This window comes from Dermacentor silvarum, chromosome 5 (genome assembly GCF_013339745.2).
Source record: "Dermacentor silvarum isolate Dsil-2018 chromosome 5, BIME_Dsil_1.4, whole genome shotgun sequence".
Taxonomy (NCBI): domain Eukaryota; kingdom Metazoa; phylum Arthropoda; class Arachnida; order Ixodida; family Ixodidae; genus Dermacentor; species Dermacentor silvarum.
The window spans coordinates 16,934,403-16,955,764 of NC_051158.1; the positions used below are offsets into that span (position 1 = coordinate 16,934,403).

Sequence of the window (21,362 nt, forward strand, 5' to 3'; positions counted from 1 at the left end):
CCCGTAGCAGCGAGCGAATTCACCTTCGTGCTGCCTCTCCCTTGAACGCGAGCTGCGCGGCGAGAACACAGAGCACACGAAGCTGTTAGCACTCGCCGCACTGAGCCCACATCGCAGATCGATTTCAAGATAGGGCCCGCGCGGCCGCGCCATATACGCAGCCACCGCCTGAGTACGTTCGATCGCGGTTCATAATGGTTCGACGCGGTTGGATAAGGCGCTAAAGAGCGATAACGGCTTATATAATGATCGGAACGTCATCAGCGCACCTGGCGTCGCCACCTGCAGCACTTTCCTTGCGTCACCAATTCACCTCGCGCCGCCGTCGGCAGCAGTTCGTGTCGCCGCAGCGCTGTCGTTTGTACTGGTCGGATCGAGTTTCATAACATTGACAATGACACCGGGCTGCCTGGAGATGAGCAAGTGGCACAATGCTTACGCATGCTTAGACAACTCCCGCGGAGGAGTTTCTGAGTAATTTTTTTTTCTGTTAAGAGCATTTTGAAAAGTAACCCATGGCAATCAGCACAATTCTAGTTCCTGAACTAGACTACTCTCAGAGGCGGACATCATTTGCAAGAGAAATAAAATAAATATTTAACTAATTAAGCTTCGCTAACTAAGTTAAGCAACGAGTACACTCTTAACAGCGCGGAACCCGACAGGGAAATGCGGGAACCGTTGGAAAGCAAGGGCGTCGCGAGGAGATAGACGCAGAACCGGGTGCTATTCTGGGCATTGTCGAATTCGCCATCTTGTCAGCTCTGGTTGGTCCATCTACGTCCTCTCTGACTGGCATAAATGCCGCCATTGCAGAATTTGACAATATGGCGGAATTGTACGACGTCCAGAATATGGTATACCCCCGGTGTGCTTCACTGAGATGCATGTGGAGTAGAGAACATCGTCCAACGACGCGCTGACGCTGCAGGCGTCATGTCAATCGCGGTTCCAGGCCAGATACGTGGTCTGGTCAAGTTGCACGAGCTGACAGGCAACAACTTGGCCTGGAAGCAATTGTTCACAGAGGCCATCGAGTTGGCAAAGGAGGGCTTCCTGGTCAGCCAACGGATGATCGACGACTTGGAGCTGTACAGAAATGACATCGAAAGGGACCGACGGCTCAGGTAACGGGCACATGCTGCGTGATAGCTGGGACACCCTGTATAATGGTGGCGATTCTACCGCGCACATAAAGTCACGAAACCCCAGTCGAAGCGTACAGACACACGCACACATCTGAATCTTAGCGGCTAGTCGCTACCAGAGTCTGACAAGACCTCATTTTCGCTATCTACCGACCACAGAAAGCCATATTCAGTTCCATTTAATGCCTTAGAAATGCTACATTTCTTGAAGGCTAGCGCAGCCATCGTCTGCTGGACGGTATTCCACGCACCATGGACCCACCTTGCGATGTCTCCGAGCGTCGCTTTCTTCAGACGACTCGTTCGATGGCAGTGAGGCTAGCTACCGTGCATTGAATTTTTTTAGTGGCACGAGCTACGAGTGACGCTCTTTGTTTCTTGCGTAGCAACTCCCGGCTATATATATAGGGGCCGACTTCCGGTTTGTCACAGAGGCGGGACGAAATTAAAAATAAATCATATAAAATATTACCGTAGCTTGCACTGGAGGCGCAATGCTAAAAAGACAGCGGAGCTGATGGGCACCTAGCTAGTCCTGGCTTTTGGGCTAGGCTAAGCACTATACCAAGTCATCCCCAGCATTTCCCGGAATTTATTGATTATTGATCGATTAGCTATCGCAAGGTATTGGCCACGTATTTGGGCTAGGCTATATAAGCACTACCAAATCATCCCTAGCATTTCCCGGAATTTAATGATTATTGACAGACTATCTATTATCTATTGATTGCCTATAGATTGGCTATCGCAAGGTATTAGCCATGTATTTGGGCCAGGCTACGCACTACCAAATTATCCCCAGCATTTTCCCAGAATTTATTATTTGTCGAATATCGATTAGCTATTGATTGGCTATCGATAGGCTATTGCAAGGTATTGGCCACGTATTTGGGCTAGGCTAAGCACTACCAAGTCATCCCCAGCATTTTCCCAGAATTTATTAAATATTGATCGATTAGCTGTTGGTTGGCTATCAATTGCCTATCGATGACTGACTAAGCTTAAGTAGTCCCAACCATGCTTAGCACGACTTAGGCTCAGCTTCGCTAGTTCACAGGGGTATGTGCTATTGCGCTTGGACCCTTTCTGCACTGCCGCCAGGATCGCCCTACACTTTTGGATTCAGCAGACGCACTTACGCTCGGCTTAAACAGCTCCGCTGTTCAAATAAAAACAGGTAGATATCGATGGTTTTACTTAAGTTGATGATAGATATAACATCAGATCACAGGTTTAGTACAGTAAAGAGCTAATTAAGTGTCAGGAATAATTAGAAACTAAGGAAAGTCTAATTGCCGTAGACCAAAGCACACAATCGTACACTTTAGATACCCACCGCATCGGTACAGGTTTGGCTCAATGTGTGTGGCGGTTTCCCGCCAGTTCCGTTCGCTCGCTCCTCCTAGTTCGGTTCCCCCCGTTCTGTTCGCCATGGTAGTAGACGACGAGGACGCCGGGCCTAGTGTAGTGTAGTGTAGTTTACATCGTTTACATCAAGAATTCACCAGCATTCTCTGAGTCTGTCGTACTTCACTTTAATACCACAAAGTTAACACAAGGAAAATACAAAGTTAACCCAAACAATGCACCAAGGTACACCAACGCCGAGGTGCGAGTGCCACTAGCGGAGACCTAAGTCAAGGATTAGGGTCGTTTCTCATTTTTTTTTTTTTGTAAGACTCGTTTTCGTTTTTGATTTTGAGTAGAATTAGTTACGATTGTAACGCGCATGGAAATTCGACGCAAGTTTTATTCAAAAAAGGCACGCGTAAGAATCGTGCAAATGGTATTTGACGGGTGTTAATCTCTGGGTCCGGACAAGCCGCCACTGTAAACTTAACCTGCCAACGTTCAACACGCGCACCCTATCGAGTGAGGCTAGCTTAGCAGGGCTATTTGAGGAATTATCAGGCATCGCCTGGCATATTACTGGCCATAGTGAGGTTAGAAGTACTGGTGAGGCTTATACAGTGCTGACTAATGGCCACGTCCTCTGCTGCAGAGGTCTTCCAGATAAGAGAGAATTCGGGGTAGGATTTCTAATCCATAAGGACATAGCGGGCAACATTGATGAATTCTACAGCATTAATGAGAGGGTAACAGTTGTCGTAATAAAGCTGAACAGGAGGTATAGAATGAAGGTAGAACTAGCCTACGCCCCAACCTCCAGTCACGATGATGAAGAAAAAGAACAGTTTTTATGAAGATGTTGAATTAGCAATGAGAAAGGTGCAAACTCGGTATACTGTAGTCATGGGCAACTTCAACGCAAAAGTGGGGGAAAAGCAGGCTGGTGAGCAGGCAATTGGCAACTACGGCATCGATTCTAGGAACACTAGAGGAGAGATGTTGGTAGAATTCGCGGAAAGGAATAGCTCCGAATAATGAATACCTTCTTCAGGAAGCGCAGCAACAGGAAGTGGACTTGGAAAAGCCCTAATGGAGAAACAAGGAATGAAATAGATTTCATACTCTCTGCCGATCCCAGCATAGTGAAGGATGTAGAAGTGTTAGGTAGGGTAAAGTGATGTGACTATAGGTTAGTGACGTGTAGGATTTATCTCAATTTGAAGAGAGAAATAATAAAATTAGTCAAGAAGAAACAGGCCAACCTAGACGTAGTAAGGGTAAAAACAGACCAATTCAAGCTGGTGCTCGCAAACAAATATGCAGCTTCAGAACAGGAAGATGAAGACAACATAGAGGTAATGACTGAAACCGTAACTAGGCTGATCTCAGAAGCAACAACTGAAGTGGGAGGTAAGGCTCCATGTAACAAAGGACCTAATAAAGAATCGACAAAACATGAAAGTGTCAAAATCGACAGCCCAAATAGAATTCATGGAACTGTGAAAACTGATCAACAAGAAGTAAGGGATATCAGTTACTCACAGGGTACCCTGATCATGAGAAAGAAATTTACAGAAGAATAAAATTGGGTTGGAGTGCATACGGCAGGTATTGCCAAATCCTGACTGGGAGCTTACCACTGTCGTTGAAAAGAAAAGTGTACAATCATTGCATTCTACCGGTGCTAACATATGGGGCAGAAACTTGGAGGTTAACAAAAAAGCTCGAGAACAAGTTAAGGACCGCACAAAGAGCGATGGAACGAAAAATGTTTGGCCTAACGTTAAGAGACAGGAAGAGAGCGGTGTGGATCAGAGAGAAAACGGGGATAGCCGATATTCTAGTTGACATTAAGAGGAAAGAATGGAGCTGGGCAGGCCATGTAATGCGTAGGATGGATAACCGGTGGATCATTAGAGTTAGAGAATGGATACCAAGAGAAGGGAAACGCAGTCGAGGTCGGCAGAAAACCAGATGGGGTAATGAAGTTAGGAAATTTGCAGGCGCAAGTTGTAATACGCTAGCGCAAGACAGGGGTAATTGGAGATCGCAGGGAGAGGCCTTCGTCCTGCAGTGGACATATAGGCTGATGATGAACGTAAGAATGCAAAGCGGACACAAACGGTAAATTTAGACACGCAGAAACGCAGCTGCACACCAGCTTGCTTTATATCGCGCTCTTTATTACATTTAGAAATTAATACAATACCAACACGCCCTAGCATCTACTCTTACGAAAACAAAAGTGGCACTCTCTTGAAGCCGACTCGGTGGCTACATAGTATAAAATCGAGACTTATCTCAATGTGCTATAGCCTCGCTCCAAAATAAAGAGAGCGTCACGGGTCTAACGGTCTGCATAAAAAGAAATGATGTAGAGATTTTTTTGTTTTGTTTTGCTTTCTAATGCAACCAGCGTAGCGGAAATGTCACAAGAAGCTGGCACAGCAGGCTTTCGTATAACATTGCCCGCGAGCAGGGTGCTTTTCAAGCTCGATCAGCTGAAGGTGGGCGCGGCGTTCAAGCAGATCGAGATGGCGAAGACCCTTACGAAGCTTGCGTCAGCCGCCCGAAAGGACTACTTCTACCAGAAGGAGTTCGCCACGGAATGGCACAAGGAGCTCGCCGCCATTGGTAAGATTATATATATATATATATATATATATATATATATATATATATATATATATATATATATATATATATATATAGGGTGTTTCAGCGAACACTTTCAAAAATTGTTAAAGGTTGCCTGTGGGAGATAGCCCACTTCTAGTTCATGAGCTGGTCTACTCGAAGAGGTGGACATTACTTAATGCACAAAAAATTGAAATGCATAATCAAATGATTAACAAAATATCACTAATTATATTTTAACTAATTACCTGATGGCCCATATTGCAATTTACAAATTGTAGCCGTGGAGTTATAACAAGGCGGATCCACTTGGAACGAATTCTCGGGATAACACCAGTTTCGAGATTCCCGAACTTTGCGGAGAAATGCATTGGCGTTCCAGTTAGTTTCTTAACAAAACGTCGCTTTCTGCATTGAAGCACAAACTTAACTGGAACGTCAATGCATTTTTCCGCAAAGTTCGGGAATTAATATCTCGAAACTGATGTCAACCTGAGAATTAATTTCAAGTGGATCCGCCTTGCGAACTCCACGGCTACAATTTGTAAATTGCAATATGGACCAATATGGTAATTAGCTAAAAACCTAATTAGTGAATTTTTGTTAATCATTCGATTATGCATTTCAATTTCTTGTGCAAGCAATGTCCGCCTCTTCGAGTAGGCCCGCGCATGAACCAGAATTGGGCTCTCTGCCACAGGCAACCTTGAATAAATTATGAAAGTGTTCGCTGAAACATCCTGTATATATATGCATGTACTAATTATATATGCGGAATTAATGCGAACAAATACTTGAGAGCCTATGGCGAGTGGGTGACGGACATCGGTCTCACCGGGGGTGCGATTGTGACCACACCATGTTGGCGTTTTGAGCTAATCAGAGAGACCGTAGCAGTCCCGAGCCAATAAGAAGTGACGAGATTGTGAATTCGACAATACGGCGGGATTGAATAATAATAATAATAATAATAATAATAATAATAATAATAATAATAATAATAATAATAATAATAATAATAATAATAATAATAGATGATATGATGATGATGATGATGATACGACCTGGGGCACGGGATTGATTGGTCTGTCGGGCTAGTAACGACTGACTGCGACCAAGGAAGCGCTCACCAAGTTTGGCGCGAAAGCCCGCCATAACTCGTCACGACAAAACGAAGACGACCAGTACGGCACAACGGCCAACGATATAATAGTACCTGCAGTAGCACGTTTCGGGAGGACGAAGATAATCGCGATGAGCTGACCACCTCGCAGTCTTCCTCGAAGGTCGTCTTATCCGCACCAGGATCCCTGATCAAGCTGCCGGACATATTGAACTACGAGGCCAGGAGGCTACCCACGCTTAACATCACGCTAGACGACGACCTCATGCTGGTCACGGCTCCTCCGCCCACCACCGGAGCCATCACGGCAGCAATCTGCGGTAAGGGTGCACCCGCCCGCGGAAATGAAGTACTGCGTATAACCTCAACAATCTATTTTGGGTCCCCTATATTTATAATTTTTTATCTAATTGCGATAGCAATTATATGGACACTCCAGGCGCGTTCTGTATAAAGTCCAACAGCGATAACATCGTCGCCGCGCTCCGTATGCTGTATTTGCGAGTGAAAGCGTGCGAGGGTGAGGCGGCGATCGCGGCTCAATCGCGCATGTAAGGGAACGAAGCGGGAAGGCGTAGCGCGCAAAGCTCCTGGGGGAGGGTACACAGGAAGTGGGGGGGGGGGGGGCGTTCTACTTCGGGCGGCCGCGAAAACAGCGCGCGGTGGACTGTGTGTCCCACGCAGATGGCTTTCAAAATACAGCGGCTCACGTGGGCGCGCGCGGCCGCCCGGAGTAGAACGCCCCCCCCCCCTCCCCCTCCCTCCCTATACTCCCCCGGCGCCTTGAGGCCCGGGCGGGCCCGAAGGTCAGTTCGCTTGCCGCCGCGCTTCCTCACTCCAGCGTTTTGACAGCGAGTTTCCGCGGTCATCGAGTGAGATGTGTTCATATTTGCTTGTGTGCGCGTGACGCCAAGCTTTTTCATTGAGTTAGTGTGCCTGTGTTTACCAGTTTATACAGCCGATAAATCTACTATTCTTACTCGATAGGGAAACAGCGCAAAAAAAAAAAAAACACCGACAAGACAAGAAGGGAGACACACACCAGCGCTGGTGTCTCTCTCCCTTCTTGTATTTTTGTCGTGTTTTTTTTTGCGATGTTTCCCTATCGAGTATGTACCGACTAGCCCAAGCCTCTACGGTCTTGCTACTATTCTTACTTAGTATAGCTATCCACTAATTTGCTATCGCAATCGATGCTTCGCCTTTCGGGCGAAACTGATATTTCTTTTTTTGTGTGTGTAAATGATACTGCAAATATACCGCTCACACCTATAATGGTCTTCCTCTCCCCTGTAAAAAGATGCGGATTATCGTGGAATCCGCGTAATTCGCGGATTCCGTGTAAAAGATGCGAATTAAAGAGCGGTGACGATGACGTCCTTGCTTTGAATCCTATATGCTAGCCGGTTTCTTGTCTCCCGGCAGCCGGGAGAAATTCCCCCGGCTGCCGGGAGAATACTCACTCCCCCCAAAAAAGCACCCTACTAGACCACGGCTGTGTCTGTGACCGTTGTGCAGGGATCGTGAAGCAGAAGTACTCCAACCACCCGACCATCGACGACGCGTCCTTCTACCATGTGCTCGCCGAGGCGTTCAAGTTCGGCTTCGGCCGGCGCTCTCTGTTCGGGGACTACAACTTCACTGACCCCGAGGTGACTGCTCGGGGTGAACAGCGCTTGCGACAAGCGAAACGAATGGTCATGCAGGTGTTAAGAGTCACATACGTATAACCTCGTTTGGCACGGATAGCAACGTATATATAGTCTATACTGTGACATACGACGCGCTCTAGCGAGCCGACCTTGGTTGAACCGACCGCGTTTACTTGCCGAAGCTAGTCGGGCAAGGCAAAGAGACGGACGCTGTTCCCTGCCTGTTTTCGTGAACACGACTTCTCATTTAGGAGAAGACATGTTGTTAAATGCGAAGCATTTCTTAGCAAACATTTGCAACTTTGACAGTATCTATCTATCTATCTATCTATCTATCTATCTATCTATCTATCTATCTATCTATCTATCTATCTATCTATCTATCTATCTATCTATCTATCTATCTATCTATCTATCTATCTATCTATCTATCTATCTATCTATCTATCTATCTATCTATCTATCTATCTATCTATCTATCTATCTATCTATCTATCTATCCGCCTACGTCTTTGTGCTCTCATGGTCGTTTCGTTGACCTGGTATGTACCAAATTGGCATACTATGACAAGAGTATATGACGAACATAAATGATATGTAATGTCATGATTGATTGTCATGACATGCGTGTCATGTAGGTCATGAAACAGCCGCCTACGTCTTGGTGCTCTCGTGGTCGTTTCGTTAAATTAGTAGGTACCAAAATTGGCATAGTATGACAGGAGTATATGACAAACATAAGCGATAGCTCATGACATAAATATCATGACATGCGTGTCATGACAATGACCCAGCGAAAAATATTAACACTCAAAAACCACTGAAATGGCTTCGGGCGTGGGTACTAAGGGAAGGAAACACTAAAAGATGATGGTAGAAGTCATAGTCGTGAGCATGACTCAGCAAAAATGACAATGACTCAGCGAAAAGTTAGCAGTGGCTTAGCTCGGCTATGCCAGGATATACGTAGCGCGAGCTAAGTCGGCCACATCGTTCAGAACCGGTTGCATTGGCGGGTAACGATACCCATTAGTAACGCTAAAGAGTGGAATCTTCTGCTTAACGAGAAAATTCTTGCACGTTGTACAAACCCGCGCCACGGTTTCACCCCACTCATGCGGCGCAGCTAAACTCAACGTTTCACGCATGGCACTACTTACCGGCGTCAAGTCTTTCATGTGCGACAGTCTTTCACACACGTCGCACACATATCCAAACAGATTGTTTACGAAGCCCGTCTCGAAGGTCCGAGTCGCACTGGCGCTTTCGCTAAGTTTCACCGTATAGTCAGTCAATGGGCGAGCCTTGACGTCATCGACGGCGTCTTGTTGTTGCTGCTGCTGAGATGGTCGGGCACGTCGCTCAGCCTCCTGGCGACGCCGCTTTGCAAGACGTTCCTCCCTTTGCTCTGATGTCTCCGCAGCAAGTTTAGCCTTCTTCTGTTCGTTCTTCCTACACTCAACCGTTAATTGCCAGTGAACTACTTCGGGATCCGATGAGTTAAGCTTCTCCGCCCTTCTGCGCCGCTGAGCAGCAATTTGGCTCTCCTTCTCCATGGCTATAAAACACTGCAAACGAGAATGGTGAGCGCAACACCGAGCGAAAGAGCCGCCATGAACCTGGATGCCGTAGCCATCTTCGTTTATTTGGACAGCGTGTTGCCAGCACAAGTAACGAATTCCGGAGTTGTCAATAGCTTGGACCACTAGCACTAGGCATGCACTCGCGGTCAGGATGCGGTCGCGGATGTTCCATCGTCGTCGTCCGACTCTCGTCATGCCGTCTTCGTCATTCGATCGTGATTATGCCGCCGTTGTCATGGCATCGTGGTCATAGAGTAAGTAATCGGGATGCCGTCAGGTCGTTTCGTCGTCGCCATCCGATTTTAGCCATAATGTCGTCGTCATACACTCGTCGTCATCCCATGCATTGTCGTCAGTGGTCACGCTGTCGTCCGTGGTCATACCGCCTTCATCGTTCTATCGACAACATTCCTCCTTCGTCATTCCGTCATGGGCGAACCAGGCGAGCGAGTGCCGCAGTAAAATAGGCCGATCCCGGAGTACCAGAGGTTGGATTGCGCGACATTTCGACGGGACACAGAGAAAAGAACCACACACAAAGGAGCTCTACTTGCAACTGTACATTTTTTCCATTGTCAGCGGAATAAATACAGCAAGGTACTCAAAGGGGGAGAGTGACAAAAAAAATATTACAAAGAAAGGCCTTCCACCAACACCAAACCGGCTTTGTCACATGATCATTTTGGCTGCGCTCGGCATCGCACTCTGTTGTGTGTGCACTCTGTTGTGTGTGTTTATCTTCTGTGTGTCCCGTCGAAATGTGGCGCAATCCAACCTCTGGTATCCTATACCAACACGCCCAGTCTTAAACCTTGGCAAGGTCCCGGTGACTGTGTGTCGCATATTAGCCGAAGTAATGGAAACCTCAGCAGGACCACTTCGGATTTTAAATAAAGGAATCTTCAGCAATACAGTGTGTCGCTACATTGATTCAATGCTAATCGCATTAACATCGACGGTGCTATCGTCTTTGCGTTTTTGCCACAAACCAACTAAAAAAAAAAAAAAAAAAAACGTGTTGCTAGCTGTAACGAAATCGTGTAAGCTGCAAATTCACATATAACCTTTGACCGCTTTTAGATGTTATAGCGGATTCAGTTTACACAACTATATATATACGATATCTGTTTTTGGTGCAAAGTTGCGTATTTGTAAATTTCGTGAGCAAATCAGTTTTTTTTTAACTCCCCAATTTTCGACAAATCTTGTAAAAAACGAACATTAGGTCAAAAATTTTCTGCCTACAGTCACTACAATTCAGCGTTCTCTATAATGCAACAAACTCAACACCGATCGGTCTAGAGGTGGTCCGGTCTAGGGTAGGCATTTGTGTTTCACGTGTATTTGAATAGGCGGCATCGGAGTTTGGCGAGCTTAGCATAGCATCATCCATCACCCCGTTTCTATAAGGAGATCTTCATAAAAACCATTCTGATTGAGTGCTGGTTTTCTTTCCCGGTTAATTTACAATGGGGACATCTCTTTTTTCTTTTGTCACAAAGAACAATTACAATGCTGTGTTCACGCACCTGCGAAAGAAATTTGCACGCCCCTTTTGCGTGTATCGTCTATCCAGTTTGCTGCTGCACTCTTCATGCACGCATCATACGACGTGCACGTTTTTCTGCCCATATGTTGAGAATTCTTGAGCTCGACTGAAAGCGTGTAGCGGCAAGTAGAAAAAGTCGCTGTTTTGTCCAAAGCATCGATCGCGATAGCAAATTAGCAGAGATCGAGCCACACGAATTAAGGATAGTACATTTATAGGAGTACATTTATCGGCCGTATCAACTTGTAAGCGTTCACTTGCAAACTAAATTAACAAGCATGGTGTCAGCGCGCACAGCAAACATGAACACATCACACTCAATGACCGCGGACACTCGCTGTCAAAACGCTGGCGTGAGGAAACGCGGCAGTAGCAGCGAGCGAAGTGACCTTCGTGCGGTCTATCGCTTCAACGCAAACTGAGCGCCGAGAACGCTCAGCACCAAGCTACGAACCGCCAACGCACCCCACTGGTAGAGTGTGCCCCCAACGCAGATCGCTCGTTGGATGCCTCGCGAGCGACGGAAGTCACGGAACACGACACACTTCCTGCCCGCTTTCCTTCCTCTCGCGCGGGCGAGATTGAGCCGCGATCGCCGGCTCACGCTCGCACATACAGCATACGGCGCGCGCGACGATTTTATCGCCCTTGGACTTAATACAGAACCTCACGGCAACGGCAGAAATGCCGCCTGGAGTGTCCATATAATTTCTGTCGCAATAAAACTAACCTTGTAGAAGAATTAGTTCGGACGAGGTTCACCTATGGGACCATTTTCTCTGGGACGATTTGTTGTGGGTCAACGGGAACAACGGGCCAGCAGCCGGTGAAGGCATGGCTCGCCGGACAAAAGCGAACGCTCATGGGCAGCGTGGTAAAGCGGGTCTAACGATCTTTCGCGGGCCTTTGGCAGTCATCATAGTATGGTTGTATGACGGGCGCAGGAAAGAAGCAAGTGACTTATTTGAAATGTTCCATCGGAGCAGGAGTCGTCGTCTATCCGACAACCACGAGGATGTTTTCTTGGACTACGATTTGGCACGTGCCGGGCTTCCTTTGTAGACCCTCTTTCGCTAAATGAAGAAAGGAGTGCGGTATTCTAATTATAACCTGCAGAATTCGCCGCCATTTATGTCCTCGCAGAAACTCGCTACGATGACGGACCCGGACTACTTGAAAGAGCTGGCCGATAGAATTGTCGAAGACGGTTCCCTGCCTTCGTACTCCGAATACTACCTCGAACATGACAGAGCGCCGCCGGAAAAGCACTACGCGATCAAAAGTGCTAGCGGAGGTGCCGTGCCCATTATCATCTGGGCGCCCAACGGAGACGTCGTCGCGCTGGTAACCTCCTTGAACTCCGTGTGAGTGCAGAAAAAAAAAAAAAGACTTCGTGCTTACCACGCTTCTCCGTTATTGATCAAATTACGCAGCAATATCGCATTTTATGGTCCGGGTCGTGTAATATAACACTTAACACTGTTACTTCCTTGGTTTGTTAAGAAGAAAAGTACGAATTTTCCGTCGTCTAGGCCTGTTATATCGCCCCCACAGCTATTGATGGGCGCCAATCTGAAGGCCATGCTTTGTCGTACTGCAGACACATGGAAGCGACATAGCCGCCATGCTTTAAACATTACTCAGTGTGAGGGGCGCAAACGAAAGCAAATTAGTTTTTTTTTCTTAACAGAACAGGGGCTCCGAATATAGGCATAGCAATGTAGCAAACTCGCGAACACTTCAAGTGCATAACATCGATCGCGTACAACTCTGAAGCCGAGACACTGTTCTCGATGTAAAGATATGGTCACACACGGGCAGCTCGCAGTGTCACTGCAACATAACGTTGGGGCCATTTGACACCACTATGCCAAAACGCGCCGCGCGGTGACAGGTGGCGCCAACATTCGGTTGCAGTGAAATCGCCATCTTTTGAGCCGTGTCACCGCAGAAGACGCGCACAATTGCCATTGCCTTGGATTGGCGTTACTTCAAGCAGCAACGCTTGGACGCGTCAAATGGGTTTTATAAATATTTCACGACTCTTTAACGAATCCTACATTCGTGAGCTTCTGGTGGCTTAACTTCATTTTATGTTTTCAGTGACGTGTGTGACAAACCTGCATGCCTGTCAGAAGCGATGGCTGCATAAAAGCTTCTGCGATAGCCTACATTGGTTCTAAAATCAAATAGTCCTAATTTTATTCTAATGATTAAAAAAAAAAAACTCCCAGGTCTCCTTAGCTATTGCCTGAGACGCGAAGGCGAAAGCCTTGTAAAGCATACTGTAATTCACCTTAATCCACCCTAATCCACCTTAATTCTCCCTAATGCACCTTATACCACCCTAATCCTCATTAATCCACTTTAATCCAATCCCTAATCAATAGTTCATTAACTTTGCTAATCATTAATCATCTCTCACACACGGCTGGACATGCGTTGGTTCGCTTCTGGCCTTCCTTGGGTCACGTGACTTTCTGTACCACACAACGCGACCTTGAAACAGAAAATCTCCGCCTTAAAAATACATGTCTCTGTATCTGGGCTCTTCTGATCACGCATGTCGCGGGCAGTAAGATGCCAGAACGCACGTGACTAAGGTGATTCCGTCCGTGTGCAGACTCGGGTCACAGATCATATCCGAGAAGCTGGGCATCATCTACAACAACCTGATGAACGACTTCGACCTGGCACAGCATACCAACGTGTGGGGCTTTCCAGGATCGCTTTCGTCGAACATCCTGGCACCCAGCCACAGACCCGTCAGTTCGCTGGCGCCCGCGTTTGTCTTCCACAAGGGGGAGCTGGTGGCCGTCGCGGCCGGTGTCGGCGGCGGCTTCGCCATCACTGGCGTAGCACAGGTCTGATGATTTATTTTAACAGCGAAGCTGTTTAAGCCAGCCGTAATTTGTGGTGCGTATCAGGAAACTACCAAGAGAGAAAATAAAATAAACTTTCTTGCCGATGCGGGATTCGAACCCCGGTCCCAAAGCGAGCGTCGTAACCACTAAGCAGTGGCGCACCGACGGGGGAGGGGGGAAGTTAAGGGTTGTAACCTAGAGCACTGCACGGGCCTGATTTTTCGGCCCGAGCCCGGCCCGGGCTCGCTTTACGAGGCCCGGGCCCGGCCCGGGCGTTCATTACTAAGCTTAGCTAGGGCCCGTGTGTGCATGACCAGGTACGGCCTGTAAGAAAAAAAATTCTTTTTTACTTACAGATTGTACCGTATCTGTCAGCCTCACCTTCATGATCTAGGTTTATTCAGCTGCAGTATATAAGCAATAAAAGACCGAAATCTGTTTCTCCCACGGGAACATCAGTAATCCGGCCATTTCCTGTGCTGCTATTTTTCCGCTGGTGCGCATGCACTTACATTGATTTGTACGATATGGTTCTGTGATGCCATTTAGCATGCGAATATACAGGGTGTTTCATTTTAGCTGAACCAAATTTTAAAGATTGCCTGTGGCAGATAGCACAATTATAATTCTTGATCTAAACTACTCGATGAGGCGGCCATTACTTCCACGAGAAATCAAAATGCCTAATTGAAGAATTACCATAATTACGGTAAATAACTTTTAATTAATTATTTGACGGCACATCTTTCAATCTACGAATTATAGCCGCTGAGTTCGCAAGGCGTATCCACTTGGAACTAATTCTCAGGACTGAACCAGTTTTGAGATATTAATTTTCAAAGTGTCCGACGAAATGCATGGGCGTTCCAGTTAACTTTTTGAGTAAAACGCTGTTTTATGAATTGAAGCACAAACTGGCCTTAGCGCTAAAAGAATGCAATAGTATCGACATTGGTAATAGTGCAATCGCAAAAGCGGTAACATGGAAATGGTTTGAGGAGTGGTTCTTTGTATAATTTATTTTTCCTTACGTGGAAACAATGTTCGTTTTTGCGGAAAAAAAAATTAGCGTAGCTTGCACTGGCGGCGCAATGCTAAAGAGATAGCCGAGCTGATGGGCACCTAGCTAGTCCTGGCTTTTGGGCTAGGCTAAGCACTACAAGTCATCCCCAGGATTTCTCGGAATTTATTTATTACTGAATTATTGTTGATTAGCTATTGATTGGCTATCGATTGTCTATCGCAAGATATTGGCCACGTATTTGGGCTAGGTTAAGTACTACCAAGTTATCCGAGTTTATTGATCAATTCTCGATTAGCTATTGATTGGCTATCGTAAGGTATTGGCCACGTATTTGGGCTCGACTAAGCACTACCAAGTCATCCCCAGCATTTTCGTGAATTTATTGATTATTGATCTATTATCGACAAGCTATTGATTGGCTATCAACTGCCTGTCGATGACTGACTAAGTTTAAGTAGTCCCCACCCTTCTTGACTAGGCTTACTCAGGCTCAGCTTCGCTAGTTCACAGGTGCATGTGCCATTGCGCGAGGACGCTTTCTGCACTGCTGCCAGGATTGGCCCACGTTTTTGGATTCAGCAGACGCATTACGCCTGGCTGAAACAGCTCCGCTGTTAAAAATGAGAACTTCATCTGTTTAATATTTTCTTTCATAAGATATACAGTATCTGATAAGATATACAGTAAAGAGAGCGGTGTGGATCAGAGAACAAACGGGGATAACCGATATTCTAGTTGACATTAAGCGGAAAAAATGGAGCTGGGCAGGCCATGTAATGCGTAGGACGGGTAACCGATGGACCATTAGAGCTACAGAATGGATACCAAGAGAAGGGAAGCGCAGTCGAGGACGGCAGAAAGCTAGGTGGGGTGATGAAGTTAGGAAATTCGCAGGCGCAAACTGGAATCAGCTAGCGCAAGACGGGGTTAATTGGAGATCGCAGGGAGAGGCGTTCGTCCTGCCGTGGACTTAAATATAACAGTCATCTTGCACGTCTCACTTCAGTTTGGCACAGAATGCATTGAACCATGCAATGCATAACGGTCGCGTGTGCTCGAAGGCCTACTTGGGCCCTTCAATGAGCGGGCCCGAGTCTGGCCCGGGCCCGTGGCTTCAAGTCCCGAGTCCGGCACGGTCCCGCGGCCTCAAGCCAGAGCCCGGCCCGGGCCTCAAGCCCGGCCCGGGCCCGCGGCTTTAAGCCCGGGCCCGGCCCGAGCCCGCCCACAAACACTTCGCCGGGCCCAGGCTTTTGGGTCGGCCCGGGCCCGTGCAGTGCTCTATTGTAACCCCCTCCCCCCGCCCCCCCTCCGAGGCCAATGTAACCCCTCCTTTTGTTTAACCCCTTTTCTTTCCCTGCGCCTTTGAGTATTGCAACTAAGATGTAAGACGCGCAATCGTCTGCACACTCGCAAACTTGCGCAAAAAGCGCATTTTTTGACAATTTCCCGTGAATAAATTGAAATTAGTGCTGTTTAGATGGTATTGACAAACTAAAGCAAACTGTCAACCCCTCCCCCCTCTGGCAGAGATCCTGGGTGCGCTACTGCCACTAGGCTATACAGCCACGCTTGCAGAACATCCATTTATGCGAACCATATGATTGCGTTCGAGCGTCGTCGTCTTCGTCCACAGCTGGCGCGTTCCTACGCTCGTGCTCTGCGAGGTGAAGAGGTTTTGCGCGCTATGAGAGAGAGAGAGAAAGAGAGACGCATTCACGGAGGGGGTCTCCTGGAACGCGGTGTCGGTGCTGCAAGCTGCGCTATGCAAAGCGCAGTGACGGCCGTAAGTCCGAGACGCGCGAAAAGAAATTATCATCATCGTGAGTAATAAGCTGAAAAGTTCGCGAAAATGCTGGGCTATGATCGCCCAGCTTCGCTGTTTAATGCGTTGCGCGGCCGAGTGCAAGGTTAAGCGTTTTTTTTTTTTTTCCTTCTTTTTTCATAGGCTTGCAGGCCTTACACGAAAGGGGCGTTGGGAGGATGCAAACACGTGTAAAATCACGGTTACCTAGAACCACAAAACACACACCGCTATCATTTGGTACCAACTTAAAACCAGCGAAGAAAGAACTTGCAGATTAAAGACACATCGCGGCATTCAGAAGCGAAAAGTGCACTAGGCGGAAGGGTCGACAAAGGTAGATTATTGATAGTGATTTGTATCTGAATCCCAAGGTTCATGGATTGTCTATTAGAGTGCACAAGAATGGGTGCCAAAAGAAGAGAAGCGTAGTCGGGGACAGCAGGGAACTGAGTCGGACTGTAAGACGGAGCTCCACATCCGTATCAGAGAATGCACGCGCCATCCGAACGGTGGGTCACTTTCCGGAGCAGTGAGAGGGAAGGAAGCGAGGGGAACTGAACGGCCGCCGTATGACGCAACAGCGTAGCATTACGGCGAGCGACAGCCCAAGCCTGAGAAAAAATGGTCAGCTACGAGAAGGACCGCTACAGTGACCGTCGCTTGCAAGACATTCCTACGCCAGAATATAAACTTTTCAGCACTATCATAAGATGTTTCCACTGCCTGCCTCTCGATTCAGAAGTAGAACTGAACGTGTCGTTAACAAATGCATACATTGACGCGTCACCCACATCGACGTGGGCTACACAAAGCAGAATTACGAAACCATCTGAACGGCTGGACCGACACCGGTGAAAGCACGCTGACGGCTCGTGCATAGGGCTCGCGCGACCGGAAACCGACCGGATGGCGTCGTGGATGAGAGCATTTCTGGGCGCTCCAAGTCGTATTTCATCGATATAAGCGAATGTAGTCGGAGCGCCCTTTTTCGACCACCCGAGCAAGATGACCATATATCAATGGACCGCTCTAAAACGACCACCCGAAGTCACCATCAGAAAAGTTTGCACTCTTATAGGCAGTGAAGTAATCAAGTGATCGAATTCTGCTTCCTCGACAGCAGCTTTAAAGAATCGTCAATGTGCGCAGGTGCTATTGCGGAATCTGATGTTCAGCCGGTCGCCGAAGGAGGCGATCGATTGGTACCGCATCCACCACCAGCTAATGCCCAACACGCTCTTCGTCGAGGACAGAATGGACACGGTGAGCGCGGCCAACTTACGTTACTGGTATGCGCTGGCAATCTTATGGGGTGGGAGTGGTACGCGGTAAACATTTTCGCACTCTTACTCCTGTAAGTTCCCAACGTGCGTATCATATACACTGTGTGCAACGCTGTTTTGTTACCTAAATTTTTTTATTTGGGCAGGGGAGCTTAAAGGGTCCCTGACACGGTTCGGACAAATTTTGTAGACGCGTAGGGTACAGCTGCATTAAAATATTAGCGCCACAATTTAAGTGAAGCGTCTCATATTAAGAGATCTCGAGCTACAGACGATTACAAGTTACCCTTCTCCTTAGCCATGCCTTTTCCCCTCAACTCGTTCGCCGAGTGATCGGGGCTAAGCTCCGCCTTCACTGGTTGAGTCACTGGTTGAGTCATAAGACGTCGTGTCGTCTACTTCCGGTTGTTTTGGAGCCAGCGCGCGAAGCCTCTCCAACCTCTTTACTGTTGTGTAAGTTGCATAAGATTACGGTTGCATGAGCTGCAGTTGCCCGGAAGCGGCAATTGTAACATACGAACCAGGGAGGGACGTAACTACACTTTCACGTGTAAAAGAAGAACCCGCCTATAGCAATTGATTTCATTTGTGTTGCGACAGCGCTATGGAAAGGCGACGCATAGTCAGGACTTCCGAAGAGCAGTGTGAACAGGATGAGCGGTGACAGGAACAGCAAAGTCAATGTGCACAACGGCGTCGTTCTCCGGCTAGGCAGGAAGCAGCGTTTCCTGCCCAAATAAGCCACGCACAGTTAAGACGCCTGAAGAGCTGCGCGAATACAATGAGCAACGAAAAGAACAGTTACGTCAATATGCCCAACGGCGTCGTGCTCATGTTCGGCAGGACCCAATTCAAGGCTACGTCACATTGGTCTATCGGATCAGGTGATATCACAGCTTCGCTGGCCATACCACATTCACATCGTGGATTGGAGCCCATTTTTTTTTTTTTTGTAGAAAGAAATTACCAACATTCCAACTATTACGAACAACATTCGTTCACCATAAAGTTGGAAAAATTATCGATGACGCGACCTGGGGAGCCAATCGGACTAGCTCACCTAGCTGACGTCAATTGGGTTAACTACGTCAACTGGGAGGAGGCGGCTGAAAACATAGGGGAGCGGCGCCGGTGCGAATGGTAGCAATGCACATTTTTAAAACCTTATAATAAATTACACGATTTACGCGGAGCGCTTAAATGCGTCACTTAATGATCATAAGGACTTACCCTACCGACTCAGCACGTTTGTACAAAATCGCCAAAAATAGTTTCAGGGTCTCTTTAATGCATTCTGATACGCTGGAGCGAGTTTTCAGTTGTGGGTACCTACCTTAGCCAATCAATTGCTATTACTATACTGATTTGGTTATAACTTAAAGAACATTTCATTCTTTTTTTTCTTTTTTTGTAGAAATGTATATACTCTCCACGGCCAGATATAAAGGTGAACAAGTTATAATTTGCCTTCAATCGGAAATGTGTTGGTGCTGGTTTGTCCCATACAAGGCCAACACACATTTAAAGGTACCCTAAACAACTGAGCTGAAAATTTTATATAGTGGCAACTGTGTACCAGTCTACAATGAACATACAGCCGCAAGAGTTTTTCGAAACGATGCCGTAATAGCAACGTTACAGGCGCCTGATGAACGCGGCCGCCGCGGCTTTTCGTTCCCCTCCCCACAGGAACACTCTCCTCCTCGCCACGTACTCCTACCAACTCCGAGCAGTGCAGCAAAAGCTAAGGCCCCGCATGAACAAAACGCAGAAGGCGTCCGCCACTAATTGCCCTCCACGCGAATGAATGGAGTGATAAAAAGAAGGAAATGACGCTTAATTCTGCGGAAGCTTCATAAAATTTCCAGGTGGTTTTAGCTGTCGCCTAAGAGATGCGAAGGCGAGAGCGTCGTAAAGCCTACTGTAATTCCCGTTAATCCTCTTTCATCCACCTTAATCCACCCTAATCCAATCACTAATCAATCATTAACTTTGCGAATCATTAGTCATCTCATATACACGGCTGGACATGCTTTGGTTCGCCTCTGGCCTTCCTTGGGTCACGTGACTTTCTGTACCTCACAACGCGACTTCGAAACAGAGATCTAAGGCTTTCGCCTTAAAAGGATTCGCAAGATAGAGAGAATGGATGAAAGAGGAAAGCCATGCAGGGCCGCGCTAGCGCGCGTCTGACACCTATTAAAAAAATACATCGTTCGGCAGTATGTGGGGAAATAAGAGAGCTCTGAGCTGATAGTTCTGTTGGCATAAGCAGCACGGCGAAGTTCGAACGCTAAACCCGCTTTGTAAAAACGCGGAAAGTGACAATTAGTCCCCCCCTCCCTCCAAATTCTTTAATCTCAGGATAGTCAACCAGCTCTCGTCACAATGGCGCTATCGTCCCTCGTCGGCTCGAAGGGTGCATAACAGTTTCTTACTGTCGGCAGACCAATCGAGTTTTTACCCCTGTGCAGGGCTTCAAGTGTCCCTTCAGTAAAAGAGAGGGGGGGGGGGGGGGGCTCACAGGGTGGCGACCAGCATTGGGGTCGAGGAGTTACGGAGTCGCCATTTGTCGGAAGCGCCTAGCTTGCGTAGTATGAGGGATAACGCGGCGCGCTCCTCGTAGGTTTGGCTGTCGGCGCTCAATAAAAACACCACGCGGGAGCCCTCCTGGTCATTTCTATAAGTACTCTCCGAGCGAGGGAAGTTTCTTACTGTCAAAATAATATCCTTGGGCCAACAGAAAGCGCAAAACAGTTTACAGGCGCTCTCTCTTCATCGAATACGTACGGTGAACGCCCATTGCGCGCGGTCGACGCGATGGAGTACCCGGAACCAGCTTCTTGCGTGAATGATAGGCAATCGCTGAGAGCAGACTACGTGAAATGTGGCTGTCTGTATAACCAAACAGAGCATAACAGAATGAAGCCTCAATGCAGCGATCGCACGGGTTCGCAGCGACCGACTGCTCGTCTGCATGCATGTCTGCGCACAATGTTTCGCTGTCGCTGCCGAGCGCGTTTTCGCACCGTGCCGTGAGCTTTAGGCTGCAGCATATGAACATTTGACAGTACACTCGCTACTCGCCGAACATCGCAGCCCCAACGCCGTAGCAGAAATATCTCTCGCGGAAGTGCTTGCTACACTCCCGAGTTGTAGCCGATGGCTGCTTGCCGGTTTCGCAGTCCAAGGTACACACAGCATCTTGGCCTGCGGATACGTGTGAAGGCTAACACCGGGCTCCGTTGCGTACGTCCGGCGCTGCGGCACCGAGCAGTAGCCTACCATTTTGAACTCCTTCAAAGGCAGCCACTACCTATTACAGTGCTTTCAAGTGTTTTCAAG

At 47.6% G+C, this 21,362-nt stretch overlaps 1 protein-coding gene across 1 annotated transcript; it reads left to right on the forward strand.

Annotated features, from left to right (window-relative positions):
- The first annotated feature begins 936 nt into the window (after positions 1-936).
- LOC119452795 (glutathione hydrolase 1 proenzyme-like) lies at positions 937-13,912 on the forward strand. Its single transcript, XM_049667195.1, has 6 exons — positions 937-1,127; positions 4,978-5,132; positions 6,441-6,578; positions 7,777-7,910; positions 12,186-12,406; positions 13,666-13,912. Exons 1-6 carry the CDS (start codon positions 937-939, stop codon positions 13,910-13,912), a joined length of 1,086 nt encoding a protein of 361 aa, XP_049523152.1.
- The last annotated feature ends 7,450 nt before the right edge of the window (positions 13,913-21,362 follow it).